Source organism: Polypterus senegalus, chromosome 8, assembly GCF_016835505.1.
Source record: "Polypterus senegalus isolate Bchr_013 chromosome 8, ASM1683550v1, whole genome shotgun sequence".
Lineage (NCBI taxonomy): Eukaryota > Metazoa > Chordata > Cladistia > Polypteriformes > Polypteridae > Polypterus > Polypterus senegalus.
The window spans coordinates 34698340-34717463 of NC_053161.1; the positions used below are offsets into that span (position 1 = coordinate 34698340).

The 19124-nt window shown below is 37.3% G+C and overlaps 1 protein-coding gene across 3 annotated transcripts in view; it reads right to left on the reverse strand.

Annotated features, from left to right (window-relative positions):
* Window positions 1–19124, reverse strand: part of dock4b (dedicator of cytokinesis 4b) — a 432150-nt gene that overhangs the window by 131587 nt on the left and 281439 nt on the right. For all 3 annotated transcript variants that reach the window (XM_039760946.1, XM_039760945.1, XM_039760944.1), the window contains exons 18-22: window positions 17266–17363; window positions 17090–17173; window positions 15971–16071; window positions 9988–10069; window positions 9325–9495 (exon numbers count right to left, since the gene is read on the reverse strand). In XM_039760946.1, coding sequence (XP_039616880.1) covers window positions 9325–9495; window positions 9988–10069; window positions 15971–16071; window positions 17090–17173; window positions 17266–17363 — 536 coding nt within the window. The remainder of the gene's footprint in view (window positions 1–9324; window positions 9496–9987; window positions 10070–15970; window positions 16072–17089; window positions 17174–17265; window positions 17364–19124) is intronic.

Genomic DNA, 19124 nt, shown 5'->3' on the forward strand with positions numbered 1-19124 from the left:
GCCCACCTCCGAGTCCCCAGGCTCTGCTTCCTCATTGGAAGGCATGTTAGTGGGATCCCCCCACTTACGCACAACGTCTCGAGTCGAGGTCAGCAGCGCACCATCCCCACCATATACAGTGTTGACACTGCACTGCTCTCCCCTCCTGAGACGCCAGACGTTGGACCAGAATCTCCTCAAAGCCGTCCAAAAGTCGTTCTCCATGGCCTCCCTTTGCCTCAGCAACCACTGAAGCCGCATTCCGCGTGGTCTGTCGGTACCTATTAGCTGCCTCTAGAGTCCCACAGGACAAAAGGGTCCAGTAGGACTCCTTCTTCAGCTTGACGGCATCCCTCACCACCGGTGTCCACCAATGGGTTTGGGGATTGCCGCCACGACAGGCACTGACCACCTTACGGCCACAGCTCCAGTCAGCCGCCTCAACAATAGAGGCATGGCACATGGCCCATTTGGACTCGATGTCCCCCACCTCCCTCAGGACGTGGTTGAAGTTCTGCCGGCGGTGTGAGTTGAAGCTACTTCTGACAGGGGACTCTGCCAGATGTTCCCAGCAGACCCTCACAACACGTTTGGGTCTACCAGGCCTGACCAGCATCCTCCCCCACCATCGAAGCCTACTCACCACCATGTGGTGATCAGTTGACAGCTCCGCCCCTCTCTTCACCTGAGTGTCCAAGACATGTGGCCGTAAGTCTGACGACACGACCACAAAGTCGATCATCAAACTGAGGCCTAGGGTGTCCTGGTGCCAAGTGCACATATGAACACCCCTATGCTTGAACATGGTGTTTGTTGTGGACAATGCGTGATGAGCATAGAAGTCCAATAACAAAACACCGCTCGGGTTTAGATTGGATGGGCCATTCCTCCCAATCACGCCCTTCCAGGTCTCACTGTCATTGCCCACGTGAGCATTGAAGTCTCCCAGTAGTACTAGGGAGTCCCCAGAAGGCATGCCCTTTAGCACCCCCTCCAGGGATTCCAAAAAGGGTGGGTACTCCAAACTGCTGTTCGGCACATACACACAAACAATAGTTAGGACCCGTCCCCCCACCCGAAGGCAGAGGGAGGCTACCCTTTCGTCCACCGGGGTAAACCCCAATGAACAGGCTCCAAGTCGGGGGGCAATAAGTATGCCCACACCCGCTCGGCACCTCTCACCGGGGGCAACTTCAGAGTGGTAGAGAGTCCAGCCCCTCTCAAGGAGATTGGTTCCAGAGTCCAAGCTGTGCGTTAAGGTGAGACTGACTATATCTAGCCAGAACCTCTCAACCTCGCAAACTAGCTCAGGCTCTTTCCCCTTCAGAGAGGTGACATTCCACGTCCCAAGAGCCAGTTTCTGTAGCCGAGGATCGGATTGCCAAGGTTCCCGCCTTCGGCCACCACCCAACTCACACTGCACCCGACCTCCTTGGCCCCTCCTACAGGTGGTGAGCCCCATGTGTGCAGGCCCGCCACCAGGCGCTCGCCACTGAGCCTCAACTCCAGGCCTGGCTCCAGAAAGGGGGCCCTGGTGACCCGTGTCTGGGCGAGGGAAAATGTCGTTCAAGGTTTTTGTTCTTCATAGGAGGTTTGGTTGAATATTAATTAAATAGTGATAAAAATGCAGTGCAAGTTAAAAAATGCAAGGTGAAGAGTGCGAGGCAGGTATAACAGTCAATAATATTGTATATTGTTAACGTTTACCCTCCGGCTGGAATTGAAGAGTCGCATAGTGTGGGGGAGGAACGCTCTCTTCAGTCTGTCAGTGGAGCAGGACAGTGACAGCATGATTGATAGAAGCTTGCTCAGTGTCCGTCGCTCCGCCAAAGATGTCCAGCTCCGTGCCTACAATAGAGCCTGCCTTCCTCACCAGTTTGTCCAGGCGTGAGGCGTCCATCTTCTTTATGCTGCCTCCCCAGCACACCACAGCATATTATTTGTGTTCCAGTACTGGTATGCACAATCTCTGCAACATATTAGTTTGCTTTCTACTACCTCCCTGATGCTTTCAGTGCTTCCTGAAGCAGCATTATTTGTGCACTTTATGTAAGTGAATAGACAAATACTACAGCCTCTCCTGCTCTATGTTAACAAGAGGCATGTAAGAAGTCATAAGGAGCCTTTGTCTACCAAAACAGGTGGCTTAGCATCCTACGAAAAGCACAACTACATATCTGGATAAACCACAGAACAAACGAAAAGGTCATACACATTTATACAGTCTATGGTCATTTTGATGGAAAACATGGAACAACATAGTACTCCTACTCAATGTTATGAATTTAAATAAAAATTGAAGTTATAAAGGCTTGGACCCAAGTCATCTGAATGTTGATTTTGTGCATTATTAACAGTTATGGACCCACAGAGGTTTATTTCTTTAGAACTACTGTTAAATTGATCTATGATCTTTTGTTCTTTATCTGGATTAGTGGATTATACTTGAGCCTTCATTGTTTACCTCATGTATTGTTTTTAACACTGTTAGTCATTTTCTTTGCATCCAGTCTCTAGGTGGAATTTTTTACAAATTATGGTACCTTCTTGGGCTAGGGATTAGAAATATTTCCTGGATTAATGAGTAAAGGTGCGAACAATGGTTGTCACTGCCATTGGGTGGTGGAGAAGCCTAGTTCAATTCCAGAAAAATCACTGGATGTGCAGATAAATGAAGAGTTTATTTGATGTGTTTCTGCTTAAAGCTAGACAAAATGTGATGAAAAAAGAAAAGAAGTAATATGATGAGTTACTTTATAATGTGCACATGAGGCCACATATTAGGTACTAAAGAGTACACCATCCCATTTCTAAGACAAAATAATCCTGAGCAGAACTGGAGCCCATCCCAGCAAGTACAGGGAACAATCCCCTGGACAGGGCACCGGTTTATTCGCAAGGGATTAAACTCACACACACAACATACCCACTAGGGCCAATAAAGTGTCACCAATCCACCGAACCAATATGCCTTTGGACTGTGGAAGGACACCAGAGCATCCAGGAGTAACCCATACAGATAAAGGGAGAACATGCAAACTCCATGCAGGGAGGACCCAGGCTAAACAGTATTAACATGTCAAAGAGAGATGTCATAGTCTGGTCTCATTGTCTTTATCCTGCCACTTGACATTGAAGAAAAGGGAGTGCAAATGATCCACTGTAAAATTCAAAAGTACTCTGCTTCATAACTAATGAGAGCTTTCAAGATGTTATGCAGATTATAGTTTAGAGAGGAGATGTCAGATCAGGCTGCTAATAAATTAAGGAATGGTAGTGTTATTTGCTAAACTAAATTTGTTCCCATGTAGTCAGCAATCTAGTGGAAGTAAGTGACACAAGCCAGACCTTACATCAAACCTGTCACTGTTTTCAACACTGAAACAGCTTTAATTGGGTACCTAACAAATATAAAGTTCAGAAAAAGATCTATGTAAAATCACCAATTAGGCTGTTAAAGGAAGTTTTAAAATAGTTCACCTGTAGTATTTTACATACTCAGCTTGTAATATTTTACAGAAATGTTGAAAACGGAGTTATGCAGAGAATTATTGCTTTCAGGAGGTTATCATTTGAAACAATATTAAATGTACACACACAAACACACCATATTCACACACAGTGACAATTTCCAATTGGCAATTAACATATCCTAAAAAAATGATAAATAATATGGTGATAAATAATTGGGTACCAAGATTTTTAAAGTCTCAAACCACGACACTATTAGCATGTATGCCCATGCATGAAGCCCATTCTCATTTGTTTAATGCCTGCTTTATCTCACCACCATCAAAGAGGGAGAAGGGCATGGGAAAAAAACACTTTCACAAATGAACACAGAGTATTCCACCCAGTGCTTGATGTGGAAAAAACTAATGGCAGTACTGTCTGTTTTTGTCTGCTTCTTGGTCCTCCTCACGATGCTGTTTAAATTTAACATACATCAAGTTTTCCCCCTTGGTGTTTTGACTGCAGAGTTATACATAATGTTTTATTAGATGGATAGCCAGTTAAAACTGGGACATTTTGATATTCTTCAGTTATTTATTGAGACACATAGCCTGAAACCTGGACTGTCCTTGTCAGTGAGATGCCTGGTCACCCTATAAACTATGGTAATTGTGAAATAGTGAATCATTATAATTTGTAGATACTGCAGCTGTGATGTTGGTTTAGTGAATGGTAAATACCAAGTAAATGACTATTTGTTTACACAACAGAGGGTACTTCATTCATATCTAAATAACCTTTAGTTTTCCTTACTTGCATTTTGTATTTTTACAGTTAGGAAAATCATTTAAATTACCAGTTACAAATTAAAGCTTCAGGAGGAATAAGATAGTGATGCACTGGTTCTCGTCTGCTTGTGCTCAAGTCACTAGGAAAACTTCATAATATATATCTGTTATTTTTAGTGTGGGTAGATCATTTCGACCTGGTCATTTTAAAAGTAGCTCGCAAGCCGAAAAAGTGTGGGAACCCCTGTTCTAGATCCTTCATGTCTGTTGAATGCCTGTCTTAAAGCAATGAGACCTTCATTGCAAGGAATGACTGTGTACAGAGATGTGATGTCCATGAACATTTCTCCTGATGAAGGTGTCATTCCTCTCAGACAGGCATTCAACAGATGTCTAGTCATGGATCCTCCTATGAACACCTTTATCAGATTGACAGAATTGGTTCCTACTGACAATGCTATCTCTTTTGATAGCAATTTTTTCCACTAGGCCACTGAAGTTGGAATTGGCATTAGAATGGGACCTAGCTATGCTAATATCTTCAACAACTGAGTGGAAGAGCATTTCTTTTCTTCCTGCCTAAGCTTTGTACTGGACCAGTACAAAATATACATCAATGATTGTGTTGGTACTGCCTCCTGTAGTTCATTAATGATTTTGCTAGATTCCATCCATTTCTCAGGTTTACAGTAGACGTTTCCACCAATAACTTTCCCATCTTTAGATATCAGTCTTTCTATCATTTTTCCTGGACTTGAAGACTATGTCTATAACACGCCAATGGACTCACACAGTTACCTTGCAGTGATGAGGGTGACTTCTGTAATGAAGCACTCATAATCAGGAGGTTCTTCACTAAAAGAGGACACCCTTCTCATATTTTGACCAGGGCTGTCAGTCACAAAAGGAGTAGACCTTGCAATATCGAGTCACTGACATCTGTTCCAGCAGCAACCCAAGCATTTTCTAGATAATTTCCCATTCAAGTACGGAGAAAATTGTCCTCTATACTGTTTGCAAATTTAAAGGGAACTGGTTTGAGCAGTTACAAAGCAGTTAAAGTTGAACAGTTACAAAGCCTATTGTCGATCACTTTACATCCTTGGTCATAGCATCACTGAACTCTCTGTTTGTGATATTTCACAAGGCTTTAAAGACTCTTTTCAAAGAAAAAGAGAAGACATTAAACTCATTCTCAGCCCGGGATTGCACCTGACCAACAAACTTTTTAATCTCTCCCTTTATCTTCTTTAATGGCAGATTCTTCTCACCCTCTCATTTACCTTGGCTTTGTTCCTCCCTTCCTCTCCTATATATGTTACCATAAAGATCAGTGATGCTATGACCTAGGATGCACAGTGATTTACAATAGGCTTTGTAAGGTCTTTGATCTTAACTGCTCAAACCTGCTCCCTGAAATATTCTGCTAGCTGTTTCTGTGCTCAACACTTTCTACAAGAAATGCTATAAATAAAAATTTTTGGATGGGCAAGAAGTCCACTTGTTGTGAATTTAGCAGAAGGACCAAATACAGGGGTATTATTAGTGACACAATTGAAAGTGACACCCTGGCTCCTGTTACAGCTCAAATTGTCCGTTGATGAAGATTGTATGGGTTAGGTGGTCAACGAAAGGAGATCAAGGGAGGGTCATAATTTGAATGTATCAAAAGTATTATTTTATTAATGGAGTACTTCTCTGTATAGAATATTTGTAGTTTTTTTTTTTTAACCAAGTTCTAATATTATTAGTTCACTTGTGATCCTTACATTTGAATATGCTACATACAGTACAACTGCATATGAGTAAAGATGTCCCGTGAAAATGGTAACTTCAATTAGATTTCAATGTAAGGCTTTGATCTCTAATCTTGCTCTGTTTCAAAGTTTTGCAGGGTTCAGATAAAAAGAAATATACTCGTTGAAACAGGCCTATTGAATGGGAACAACAGCTTACTTTGGAGAAATCGGAAAAGTAAAAGTTGCAACCAATTACAATTATAATAATAAAAGTAATTCTTTATATTTGTATAGCACTTTTCTCACTACTCAATGCGCTTTCCATGCAGGGAGGACCTAGGAAGCAAACCCACAATCTCCTTACTGCAAAACAGCAGCGCTACCACTAGAATCGAAGTAAATGTGGGTAGATGTGGGTTTTTACTTTGTTTACTCAAGTGTTTGTTTCCAAATGTATTGTCAGATATACTGTGAGTTCATGTGGGGTATGTGGGGTGCAGGGAGGGGGTACTATAATACTATTATTATATGTTTATGATTTTCATTTGTTTATATGGTTCACTCATGCATTTGTTTTTGTGTTTTTCGTGAGCTGTACATTTCAACTTCTATTGTTAATATGGTGTTATCCTGAAAGCCACAACCAGACAATAATGTTTTAAAACTGAATCATATTTTAACTTAACATATTACAAACAGCAATAACATTTACAGGCTGCAGATTTACGAGGCCTATGCAATGAATTAAACATTTTAGTTTTTGTGGTTGTTATGGCCCTTTAAATATATTGCAGTGATTTCATTGTAATCTATCCCTTCTTTTGGTGGCTATTATTTGCATAGACTAGAAAGCTCCAAATAAATTAGTGTGTTTGTCCCAGCTATGTCTCTGTGCTGAGAGGAAAAAACAACACTTTGTGCTAGTTTAGCGTACTTGGTAGAGCACTATTACTGACAAATATCGACAAAAAACACTTGTCAGCTAATAATTTCTTTGTTCTACAATCAGTCAAGGCATTTTGGGATATTTAGCTTTTCTATTGTGTGGTTTACCTCTAAATACTGATGTATCAAAATGCACTTTCTTAGTGGATACCTACTGCCCTCAGTTTACAATCCTGCCAAATTTTCAGTTAAACGGCAAATAGTGTGTTTGGTGGTGAGTGAGTAAACAAGTCAGTCAGTCATCATTGCATTTAACACATAGGACAAAGCCTATCCTCTCTAGATCAGGCATGACATAGGAACTAAGTCAAAAAGGGTGTAAAGTCCATTGTAGGGCACATTCACACACAAACATAAACTAACACAATAAGGGCAATGAGGGGAATTCTGCTACATGTTCCTGAGTTTTGTATTCTTTGGGAATTAGGAAAATTATGAATACCAAGAACTGCCCTTTGTTACACAGAACCTTTGCCAGGGCTTTCTGTGTAAGCAAAATCACAATAGGAAATGTCTGTCTGGGTGTGCCTTGTCTTTGAGGTTTAAGCAAATCTTAGAAGTCAGGGAATGAGGAAACAAGCAGTTTCTCATTTTATCACGGTAGGGAATAACTTTTAAATGGATTACAAATAATGCAAGGGATGGGTTTCTCATTTAAAATTAAGAACAAACATAAAAGGCATTAAAATAAAATATTGTTAAAATGCTAATGAATAACAAAAGCAAGTGTATAATGTTTTGTTCTTCCATCCACTGTACAATGCAAAAAACATAATTAACAACTAAGTTTCTTGAAGGCAAGGAGATGTTATGTTAGCTAAAAAAAATAATCCATAAAATAAAATTGTAACAAATTACAAGTAATCAATTTGTACTACATCCAATGCAGCTAATTAGTTTATGCAACAAATTTTAGTGTCACATTTATAAAAGGTACAATTAAAATTCACTATATTGTATCTTTAAAAAAAGATTAAGCTTAAATCTAATGTTATTTTCATGTATTTATAAATCAATATATTTTCTGCAGTTCCTGAATATGAAAAATCTCTAGTCATAATTTTATACACAGACATTGATGTTGCATAATATTGCATTAGGGTTTAGGTATTGCAGGGTAGATAACAAAAGATGACTTATCTGATGAGCTGGGTTATATGATTTTTAATATAGCCAAAAAATAACCTAAAATAAAGCAGGATTTGGTCTTAAAAATCGGTGAATATACAGAGAAGTACATCGTTGTTAATAGGCAAAAGTGTCAAAAGCATAGTAAAGGGAGAGAGAAAAGATATAAGATAAAGTCTGTGTGACAAGTCAGTGAGAAAGGCTCATTGTGAGAATTGCTGCCAAGCAACTGAGTAACCAACTTGCTAACAGAAAAATGAAGGCACTCATGCCTAGCTGAAAATGGCACAAACATTTACATTTCCAGCTTGAAATAGATCTAACCAAATGCACTCATTTGTCATATTTTGATTTTACTTGTCAGTTACTGGTTTGGATGGTAAAAGCCAACTGTGACAGAAACAGGAACAAAAAAAAAGGATAACCCTAATTGGGACTCTAATTTATTTAAGGGTACATTTAAGGACACTCTTTAATATCAGGACAATTTAGCGTTCACAATTAATATAATATGCACATCTCATATATGAATGAAATGGAATGAAATGAAGGAGACAGAGAAAACACACTGTGAGACGATGTGAACTCCATACAGACAATGATGAGGCTGGCAATTGATCACTGGCACATGTAGCCCTTAGGCAACATAGCAAGCACTGCACTTTGACCTAGTTCTTTTCAAAATCAAATTATCAATAAACAAAACACCAAAGCTGATCAAATCAGAGCTGTTCTTAGTGATTCAGAGTGCTTTCTTGTGTTTGTTCTAACATCTTTTGATTATAATGAGGTCCACTTTAGTATGACATTTGAATTAGTTAACGTTGACCTGCTGCTTGCTACTGAGAACAAAACATATGAGACTCGGAGTGGTACAGATGTTTAACATACATAGGTGAAGTGGAAAGGTAATTCTTGAGAATTTACCTTAAAAGAAACTGCCAGTACATATTTATGGAAAGTTTAACAGTACATACTGTAAAGAACCCATTTTTGATGAGCAATATCAAAATGATACAGTAAGAAGATGAAATGGAGAATATAGCTAGGGTGAAGTATGAAGTAAAAACTGAAAAATAATATTGAAGCACTGAAGCAGAACAATACATTGACAGGAGATATACTTTATTTTTACAGCTGTTTAACGACCAGCGTAATTTACTATGATGGATCATTTCATTAGAAACATATTGTGCAAGAACCAAACTGACATCAGGTGGTCAACATCCAACCTAAGAAAGTATAATACAGAAAACCTATTTACTGTGAAATTAAAAAAATGAATAGCTTACCTGTGTCTGTGTGACTGGACTTGAGCCTTTGCTTTCTTGGGATAGAAAGAATCTAATTGACATGAAAAGTTCGTGAATGCAGCAGCGAAACTCCTCTTCATTCTGTCCGCCAGTAGCGAGGGAGAATAACCGACGAGATTGTACAATATATTTAAAAATATACTCAGCAGCCTGAAAAAAAAGACATATTTCAGATATAAATACATAAGGATATGTCTGTGTTAGTAAATGGAACGAAATGCACAAAACAATTTTATCTTCATGCAAGAAATCTACGTTTACTGCGGTAACTCTATCATGTTTTATTACATTGTAACGATTTTCTTTATATGAGAAATGAGAACTGAATTAAATGATAAAGGTATGGAATACTGAATCAGAACCTAGCAGTAGTTTTTGCTTCCATTAAAGATATGCATTAAAAGCAATACATTAAATATACTTAAGCACAATGTCAACTGAAGTTTATGTTTGTTCTGGGAGTGGATTAGAATTGATTTTGATGAAACCAATGACTGGTCCCTGCCTTATACCAACTATTTCAAGCTCAGCAAGATCTTGGAGAAAACTCACATTAATAAATGAATATATTATGGGCAGGTGTAAAACGCATAGTTATCACTGGCCCCCTGCTCAGCACAACAGAAGGCTTACTCTACATACCTTGAGCACCTGCTGAATGTGGTCATGATGTTCAGCTTCAATTATTCGGTCCACGTACCATTTTAAGACCTTTATAAGATCCCTAAAAATAATTAACAATGCATACATAATTAAAATATATCAGATTTCCAAAACAATGCAAAATCATGTAAATTTTTTAACATCTTGACAACTGTTGCACTATTAAAATTAAGCATTTAAGTATTTTTTAAACATCACTGCTGAATATCCGAAGGAGTTTGTTTGCTGACTTCATACTTGAATGAGACACCAGTGTGCATATAGATAGATAGCTAGATATCAAATTTTTGATCAATGGGCACAATTTGGGGGCCTACCCTACAGAACCCTTGAATATTTATTTCCTGGCACTCAAAACATCTTGGTGGAAATAGCAGCCCAACACCTACAGCCTAGATATAGTAGCAAAAATCAGATATCACACAGCATGATGCTCCAAGATATAGAATCTATATACGGGACATACAATAAAACTGAAACATGCATTCTGATATTTAAGCAATGCTCATGATTATTTTCTAGAATAACTACAGTGATGTTTGGTTAATATAATTGTGTTAGTTATTAGTAGCTCATTTATTTTCAAACATTCCATGCTTAATTGACAGTAACCTGCAAAACAAACAAATTATGAAGTCTTTAAAAACGTAAGGTTTTGATCAGCAGTGTGTAATACTCTTTCAGATAAACTACACATTAGTTTAATTTTATTACTATTCATGTTTTTATTGTCCATCATATGGACAACTAACTTTTAGTTCTATTACCGGGCTGCTGATATTTGTAAAACTGGCAGAAATACATAAATCTAAACTTGCTTGGTTTGCAATAGAAAAGAAATTGTTTTCTAAAATGTATTTCTGCTCTCTGTTCTGCGCTACAGCCAACACTTGGTCAATTTACCAGCAATCAAGAATTTAACAACTTATTAAAAATATGGAATCTATGTAGGGTATGTGCTGAAACAGAGAAGATGTTATCTGTTGCAATGATACACGATAATCATTCATTTCTGCTTTTTATAACCTATGCAGTATTCAGTCTATTGAAGATGCTCATTTGGAGATCTCTCTATTAATAATATATCTGCATCTTTTGATCTATTAAGTTCCAAATCGAATCTGCCAACAACACACATTTTCTTTTATATTCAAAATAGTAATGTCATTAAAATCACCCTTTCTAATTTCTCTCATCCTTCACCAATAGCTATCCCCCAGTTGAAAATGTATAGTGTGGATTCAGACAGCATCTCAAAAATATATGAAAAATGTCAATATACTGTATGTAACCATAAATGAGTTTAAGGAATGATAGGAGTGAGATTTCGCAATTAAAATTTCATATAAAAAATGGAATTCTGCCATTTATAAAATACACTCAAGTTCAATATGTGGCAAGCATTCAATTCAATTAAAAATTGTTCATTGATCACACATCTGAAACTGCATAAATGTATCTAGGGCAAAATCCATCCTGTGAGTGATAGCTTCAAGTGCCGACATCACTAGATCATGTGTTGTGAATATTCAACACTTACAATTTTTATACATCACTAACACAGCCTTAGACTAGGAATCACTCCTGACTCCATAATGGAGGTAATTCAAGGTAATACCAAACAGGATAAAAGTGTGTTATGGAAAATCCCATGAAGACTTTGCTCACTTTAGAAGAATCACAATCCACTATCTCTTACTCTGTGGGAAAGCAAATGTTCTATATTATCTCAAATTGGAAAAAATCAAATATTGTTAACGAAGATCAATTCAGAATTTTTTCTGAACTTGACAAGAACTCATTAATGTAATCTTAAAGGAGACAGGCCTGGTCTTTGGTTAACCTTTTTTTATCACATACAAAGAACCATTTTAGAGAAGGCATTCTAGTTATATATATCTCCTGTATGGGTAATGAATGCTGCGTTTCATGGATTGTTTTCAAGATACGCTATTATATTTTCTTTTGGTTGATTTAGTTGTGATCCGTTGTAATGTCTTGTTTCCAAATTAAAGGAATTAATAAGCAACACTTCTACATAAAATCTTTATAACATCAGCTGTATACAACTAATTTAAAATGTACTGGTTCATTGTCTAAACGTTTTAGACCAGCTCAAACCATTCTGGCAACACGAGTGTATGGCAGAAGTAAGACAACAATATAATAAATTCTTCTTCTTCCATAGCTATTTCCATTTTTATATGGGGCTGTTTTTGTTTTTTTTTTTTTGACTAGACTACTCCATTTGAGGTCTCGGTATTATTTAATACTAACGTGGTAAAAATCTTCTGCTATAACTTTTGTTTCATATAAGCACTTTTCACTTGCTTGTTTACTTTATACTGTTTACAGTGACAACATTTTGGTACAAGATAATGAAATATGTAACAATTTCTAGACTGATGTTTTGTATATAAAGGTGAGAATACTTTATAACTATAAATATTTAACTTGTGACCATACTTAACCACTTAAAAACAACAATATTTTTTAAAAAAGTAAGTATTTTTATAAATATTAAATCTGACAATCTGCGTAAGGTCAAGCAAATAGCTGTTCGTCCCTTCAGAGTGCATGTATAAGTTCAACAGCTGGACCACAATTCTGGCAGCCCTTCACTGACCTTAGTGTAGCTTTCAAAGAACATGCAATATATAAATTAAAGCAGTGCTTGGGCCACACTATTACACTTTAAATGATGCATCACCAAGCAGAGTTTGTTTATTATCTTCAAACTTGTATGTGGCATCAGCACACATGTGCACTATCGTGATGGTTTGGCGTAATTGGAAACTAAACTGCAAAGCCCCTACATCGCTATTTCCTTACAATAAACACATCTGAAGTGTCATACCTGTACTAAGGGGAAACAGTGGATCAGCATGCAAACCAAATCCTTTACCACCCAGGCCAGTTTGGTAGTAATAGCAGCAATCACATTAGTCAAGACAGAAACAGTGCTCATTAAAATGATCGAAAAACAGAAATACAGAAATAACAGCAGTCATTCAGCCAGATAATAGATGGATTAGAGTGGGATAAACACTTTAACATTGTGTCGTATAAAATGAAAAATAATTTAACACATGTGTCTTAGATGTTTTTAGAAAGAAACATTCAGTATACTAGTTACTTTTGTAATTGTCCCTTCAATAATTTTTCCAGCAATTCACATTCATTTTTCATATGGAAAGGACTCCATAGCGATTGTGGCCAAACACCTGTCAGTATGAAATGTTGGCCTGGGTTGATGGCAGCTGCCCATCCACATAGTGGCAGTAGGAGTGGCAAACGAATAACTGTGAGCAGTATACTGAAGGGTTGAGAAAAACAGACGAGTTGCCAAGGATTCTGCAAAATGAAATGCCAAAGAAACAATGGGTTCCTTCCAGAACCTGTCTGGCTTCTAACAGAGATCTTCTATTAGCAATGCGCAGTTTTACTATTACAGTTCCAAATCTATCATAAGTGTGAGCATGCACTAACAAAATGATTATTAACTTTAGGACACTGGAAAACATTCGAAGAATGAAAATTTAACCTTGAAACCAGAATACCTTAAATGGAAAAGAAAACAAAATGGTTTCTGTTGTGTTCTATTTTCAGTTTCTTTTGAGTGGAATATACTCTATTGTACTAAATTTTACTTCAGGAGATTTTATAATTGGGATAGTTATATAAAAGTAAAAGGGCAAATCATAAAAATTTGCAAAAGGGTCTTTTATTGTACAGTAAAACAACACTTGTGCCAGCTGTTGCTATCCAGAACTTAACTTTCTGTGACAATGACTGTCATTCAACAAGTCACAGCACCGGGGCTGGGATATTTTCTGTGTGATAAGTTCATCTGTCATATGCTACATGACTAATTGATGAATTTAAATTGAATCAGTGCAAGACTGACATCCCGTTGCTCATGCTTTATTCAAAACAATAATAAAAATCGTTCAAATGACATGTTGATGTAAATGTCTGTTTGTGAGGAAAAGTAACATCCACCATAGACATTGTGGTGTCTGTTTGCTCAACATGACACCAAGAAGAAATGATAGATCTGCGTTTGTGTGTCTGCTTTTATCCCTTCAGAGATAACTTTTACAAGTAGCAAAAATTTACACGGGATGTTACAGACTCACATCGAATGTACGCTTTTATTATGTGATAATAATAAATGCGGCTCACTATTCAAAGCAATAAATACAAGAACGTTGACAAGGAGATTCAAACTCGTGACTTCAAGTCTGTAGTGTTAACCAATAGCTTTAACCACTGCACCATCTGCATAACTCAAAAACAAAGCAGCGCTAAAACTGTGACAACTGGTTAAAAATGACAGTATGTGATCGTCTTTTATTTTGTACTGACTGATAGTTGGGCTTCAGCAACATGTCAATTGAGCAAATTCTTTTTCTTCGGTTTTATTCTTGAATAAAAGCATACTTATTTTGTTACAGCTTTTGTAAAGTGTTTATTGGATATTTGGGCTTCAGTCTTCACACATCCTACACTTCACGTCAACATTATACTGCAACATATGAAAACATTTTCTGTTTTAGCTATGTGTTCAGCATGTCTTGCCTCACATTTCCTCTGTCATTCTGTATTTACACAGATTGTTGTAGACACGGAACACACATGGCATGTATTTATTTCAAATCACGATATTTCATTACCTATATAATTCCTTACAAACGCATTGCCAGATAAACACTTAAACACAGTCTTGAATTGTGACGATTTCATCAGGACAATGCCTTCATCTGACTAAATGGGGAGGTATAGCAGGCTGTGTTCTGCTAATCCACACATTTGCAAAACAAAAGCGGGCTTTTAGTGCAGTGATAAGGAGCTACGAGCTTCTTGGTGTATGTCAGAAAAATTTAAGGAGGTCAGGGACAACGAAAAACATTGTAAGGTTCAGGGATTCTAGTGTTAAAAAGTAGATGTACCCGTTATCCTGGAGGAACTCACTCTGACACTCTCCCTGTTCTTTGAGGAGAATTTTAGGGGCACTCAGAGGAAACTCTCAAGTGAGCACTCTACTCTCACACTGTCTAAAAGGTCCTTCTAAAATTTTTCTCTGACACTAAAAGTTGATGAACTGCTCTCTGTTAGGTAGGCCGAAACTGACATCGTCTTCTCTCTTTGTGGATCAGAAATCTAAGATCAAGACTTTCAGCACAAAACTGTGTGCCAGTGATCTGAAAAGGCTGAAACGTAGCCATTACTTCAAGAAGGGTTCTTCAGCATCTAAACTCTTGTGCCTGAAAGAGTAATACCTATCCCTATAAAGTTGCAGATGACACAGAAAAGGGCCTAACTGAGAAAGGCACTGTACACCACAGACAAAGGGTCATGCAGGAAAGGGAAAGAGTGCACTTCAATGATAGAAGAATCCTCCACTTAAACCTGGAGAAGCAACAAAGTAACCACTCCACAAAACATCAGACATCATCTTTGAGGACTTAGTATCATAAAATTATTTAGCTGTGTCAAGATAAATTAGAACTCTTAATAGCAAGTAAACAACCAGCCTATCTATGTTAAATGTTTGTCTGCCTTGTCTGTCTGTGTCCTGTCTTATATGTCAATATATATAAGGAGTGATCATATTTCTATAATCCTTGTGTTTATCAATAAATTGTATTATTCCATTTCTAAACGTGTTCTTCAGTTACCTTCATATAGGTTTTAAAGGCCAGAGACTCCCCTCCTACAACAAAGAAAGGTAAGGTAAATAAAGTAGGAGCCTCATTTTTTTTTTAATCAATTATCAGCATTGCCAAAGACAAAACTGATAATTAATTGATTCTCCTTTCCTCCATTATTATGATTGTCCCTGGGTGGGTGGATTTTTTTTTACTATGACAAAGACAAAAATGTATAATAAATAATTTAAAACATCCTTATAATATCAGACACAGAAACATGCATGAATTATATGAATGCAACACAGTACCTGTATGATAATGTTCCTGCAAAGTGACTTTCAATGTAGGTATCCATTACTGGTTTAAAATGTTGAAATTTACTGTCCTGCAGCAAATTTATTATATGGACCTAAAAAGGAAAACAGTGGTGAAAAATGATCAGCCAAAACTTACTGCATTGATGTAGTTTAGATAAAACAGAAAGTAATGACGAAATGGCCTCTACACCTAAAAAATGTCAATCTAGATTTTTATTAGTATATACACACCTCATGTACATAAGAGCAAGAAGGGGCTGCCAACATTAAAATAAGCAAATCACTTTAACATGAAGTGGAAAAAAACACCCTAAATAGTGCCAACAGCACAAAGTTGTTAGTACATCGTTATACATTCTCAAAGAATGATACCAAATATGCCCAAATTCTTCCATACTTTTGAAAAATTACATTTGGTATTTTGCTGGATTTGTAGACTCTTCCAAAGCTCAGATTTTCTAATTATAAAGTTGTATATCTCTCTATGGCATTCAACTAGTGTCATTAGCTCTTTGGGGCTCTCATATCCCTGGACACATCCAGCCTACCTTGAAAACAATTCGTGGGGCAGACAACTTTAGCTACAAGGGGAAATATTAAGTAATATATTTTTCAAAACTAGCCATTAGATTCAGATTGTCGATTTTAAAAAACACTGTCAACAACATGAACTTAGTAGGCTTTGAGGTTAACTGAAGCCTTACACAGAATGCTATCATGAGCAAAAAGAAATGTACAACAGTTAATGTTTTTACCTCAAACATTAAGACATGTGATAATAAGAATCTTAGGTTATGTGTCACTTTTAGGTCTGGTTCACTAACCCTCCAATTTACATTTTGTTTTTTGGTAAACATTCACCCTTGTCTTACTCTTTTGTTGAATCACTTTCACATTGGATGGCTTTACTTATCGAAAGAACCTTAAACTGTTGTGTATCAGTTCATTGCACCAAACATTTTCAGACTGACTAAGGTGCATTTAAGGCTTCATAACCCAGAAAATTAAATCACCTATACATTTTGATGGATTTAATAGCAGAAGTTTTAAAAGCACAGAAAATGTAAATGCCTCTTTCACAAAGATGAAATAATGAATGAAAATACTTACTAGGCAATCAAAAACCTTTAACCCAAATCTTTGAGCGTTTTCATCTAAAATCCCAAATAAAGTGTCTAAAGTGTCTTGTAAAAACTGAAGGAAAAAAAAGAGAAGTACAATTATTTTGTTCAGTGCTCTCAGTCGAGCAATTGACACACGTGTTTGAAACTAAAAAGTTTACTGGCCTTTACTATTTCAGAGCCATCAATCTCTTTCAACTTAGAAAGACTGTCTGCTATCCTTTCAGGATGTGCTCTCCACTTTAAAAGATCCAGCATATCACCTGAGCAAAGACAAATACATAAACAGACATGAACGAAAAAGGAAGCAATACCATGTGTTGATTTTAGATGGACTACAATTGTCTCATAAATGGATATGCAAACACAAACAGAGTTACCACCAGTATAATAACTTCTAGCTTGTTATTATATCATTGTGTTTTCACACATGGATGCTACGGAAAAAAATTAAAAGCAATGCATGAAGACCATTGTCACTTGCATCTATGTATTCTGAAAAGAAAGATTAAGCAAAAATTCAAGCACAGCAACACAGTAGTGCTTGCCACTTGCATCATCACGTAGGCCATTTTCATACTGTACTGTATGTTTCACTTTCCCTATTAAACAAATGAACTTTACGGAAATGTGATTAGTTAAGCTATTAAAGTGGTGAACTAAATTAAACAATTACACATACTTAGTATTATTCATTCAAGTTTTTCCCCAAGACAACTTCCTGCCGTTAAGGCAAAATCTACCCCAGCTGCAAGCCATGGATAGGATTCCAGTCCACATCTATGCATAAGTTCACACTGAATCTATTTAAAGCTCTCACTTGGCCTAACAATGTGACAGGAAACCAAAGTCTCAGAATTAAACCCATATGAACATGGCAATCCCATCACGGTAAAAATGACACGAAGTTGCAAAGTTATGAAATACATACAGCACTCTTATACATACATTACTCTCTGGAACCTTTTAAATTCAATTCTGGATCACAAAGACCAGACTGTCTTAATAGCTCCATGCATAAGGTTGGTAACAATCCAGGGTGGTCTGCCACAAGATCCATTCACACATGTTCTCACCTGCACTCACACCATGGCAAATTTAAAGTTGCCAATTAATCTAACATGCATGTCTTTGTGGCTGTGAGAAAAACACTGGAACACTCACGAGAAGACCCACACAAACTCCACACTGACGACAACCAGGTAGCAGATTCCAATCAAGAGGGTATCAGTGCTAGCTACTGCACCAGAGTACCACCTAATGCCATGAAATGCAAACTGCAAATTAAATTAACCTTCTTTACGTCATAAATTAATCAAAACAGAACGTTCTGGAGATGTGATCATCTTCTTTACCTTTTCTCAGTGAGCATGTTTTTCTTTTAGGCCAATTATCAGCAGGAAATGTTTTAACGTATTTTAGTTCTTTCTTGTTCTTTTGTGCTCAAAGCTGTTTTTTTTTTTTTTTTAGATTAATGGTAGGCTAGAAAAATAGATTTAATGTTCCATTCAGTTTGGTCACTTTTTTGATTTTTTGTTTAAATCCTCATCATATGCAAACTGTCCCAGAGATCTGTAAATAAATTCAGAATAAACATACACAGCAACTTTCAATTCCTGGTTCTGAGAGAAAAAAAAAAAAAAAGCTGCATGAGGACACTGAAGAAGCATTGATCCTAAGGGAAAAATGAGGTTAGGTTATGGCAGGATGAAGGCTTGGGGAGAGGACTGGTGGAGGGAGACAGTGTTAGGCAGACACGCCTGCCCTCTACTCTTATCCCTTGAAGTTCAGTAATGATCCTGCTGCAGGTTCTCTATGGAAAACTTGTTACGACTTTTATTTTCCTCTATAGTCAAGTTAGAATGTCTTCTAGGTGTTCTGCCAGAGGCCGTCAGCAACCATAACAACGCTAATCTGTGGTTCTCAGTAAACCATCCAATCTTTAGAAGCACGGGCAGTGTTTACAAAGGTCAAGGACTCAATGCAAGTTGACCTGCACTAACTGGGAATTCCTCTTTTGTGGG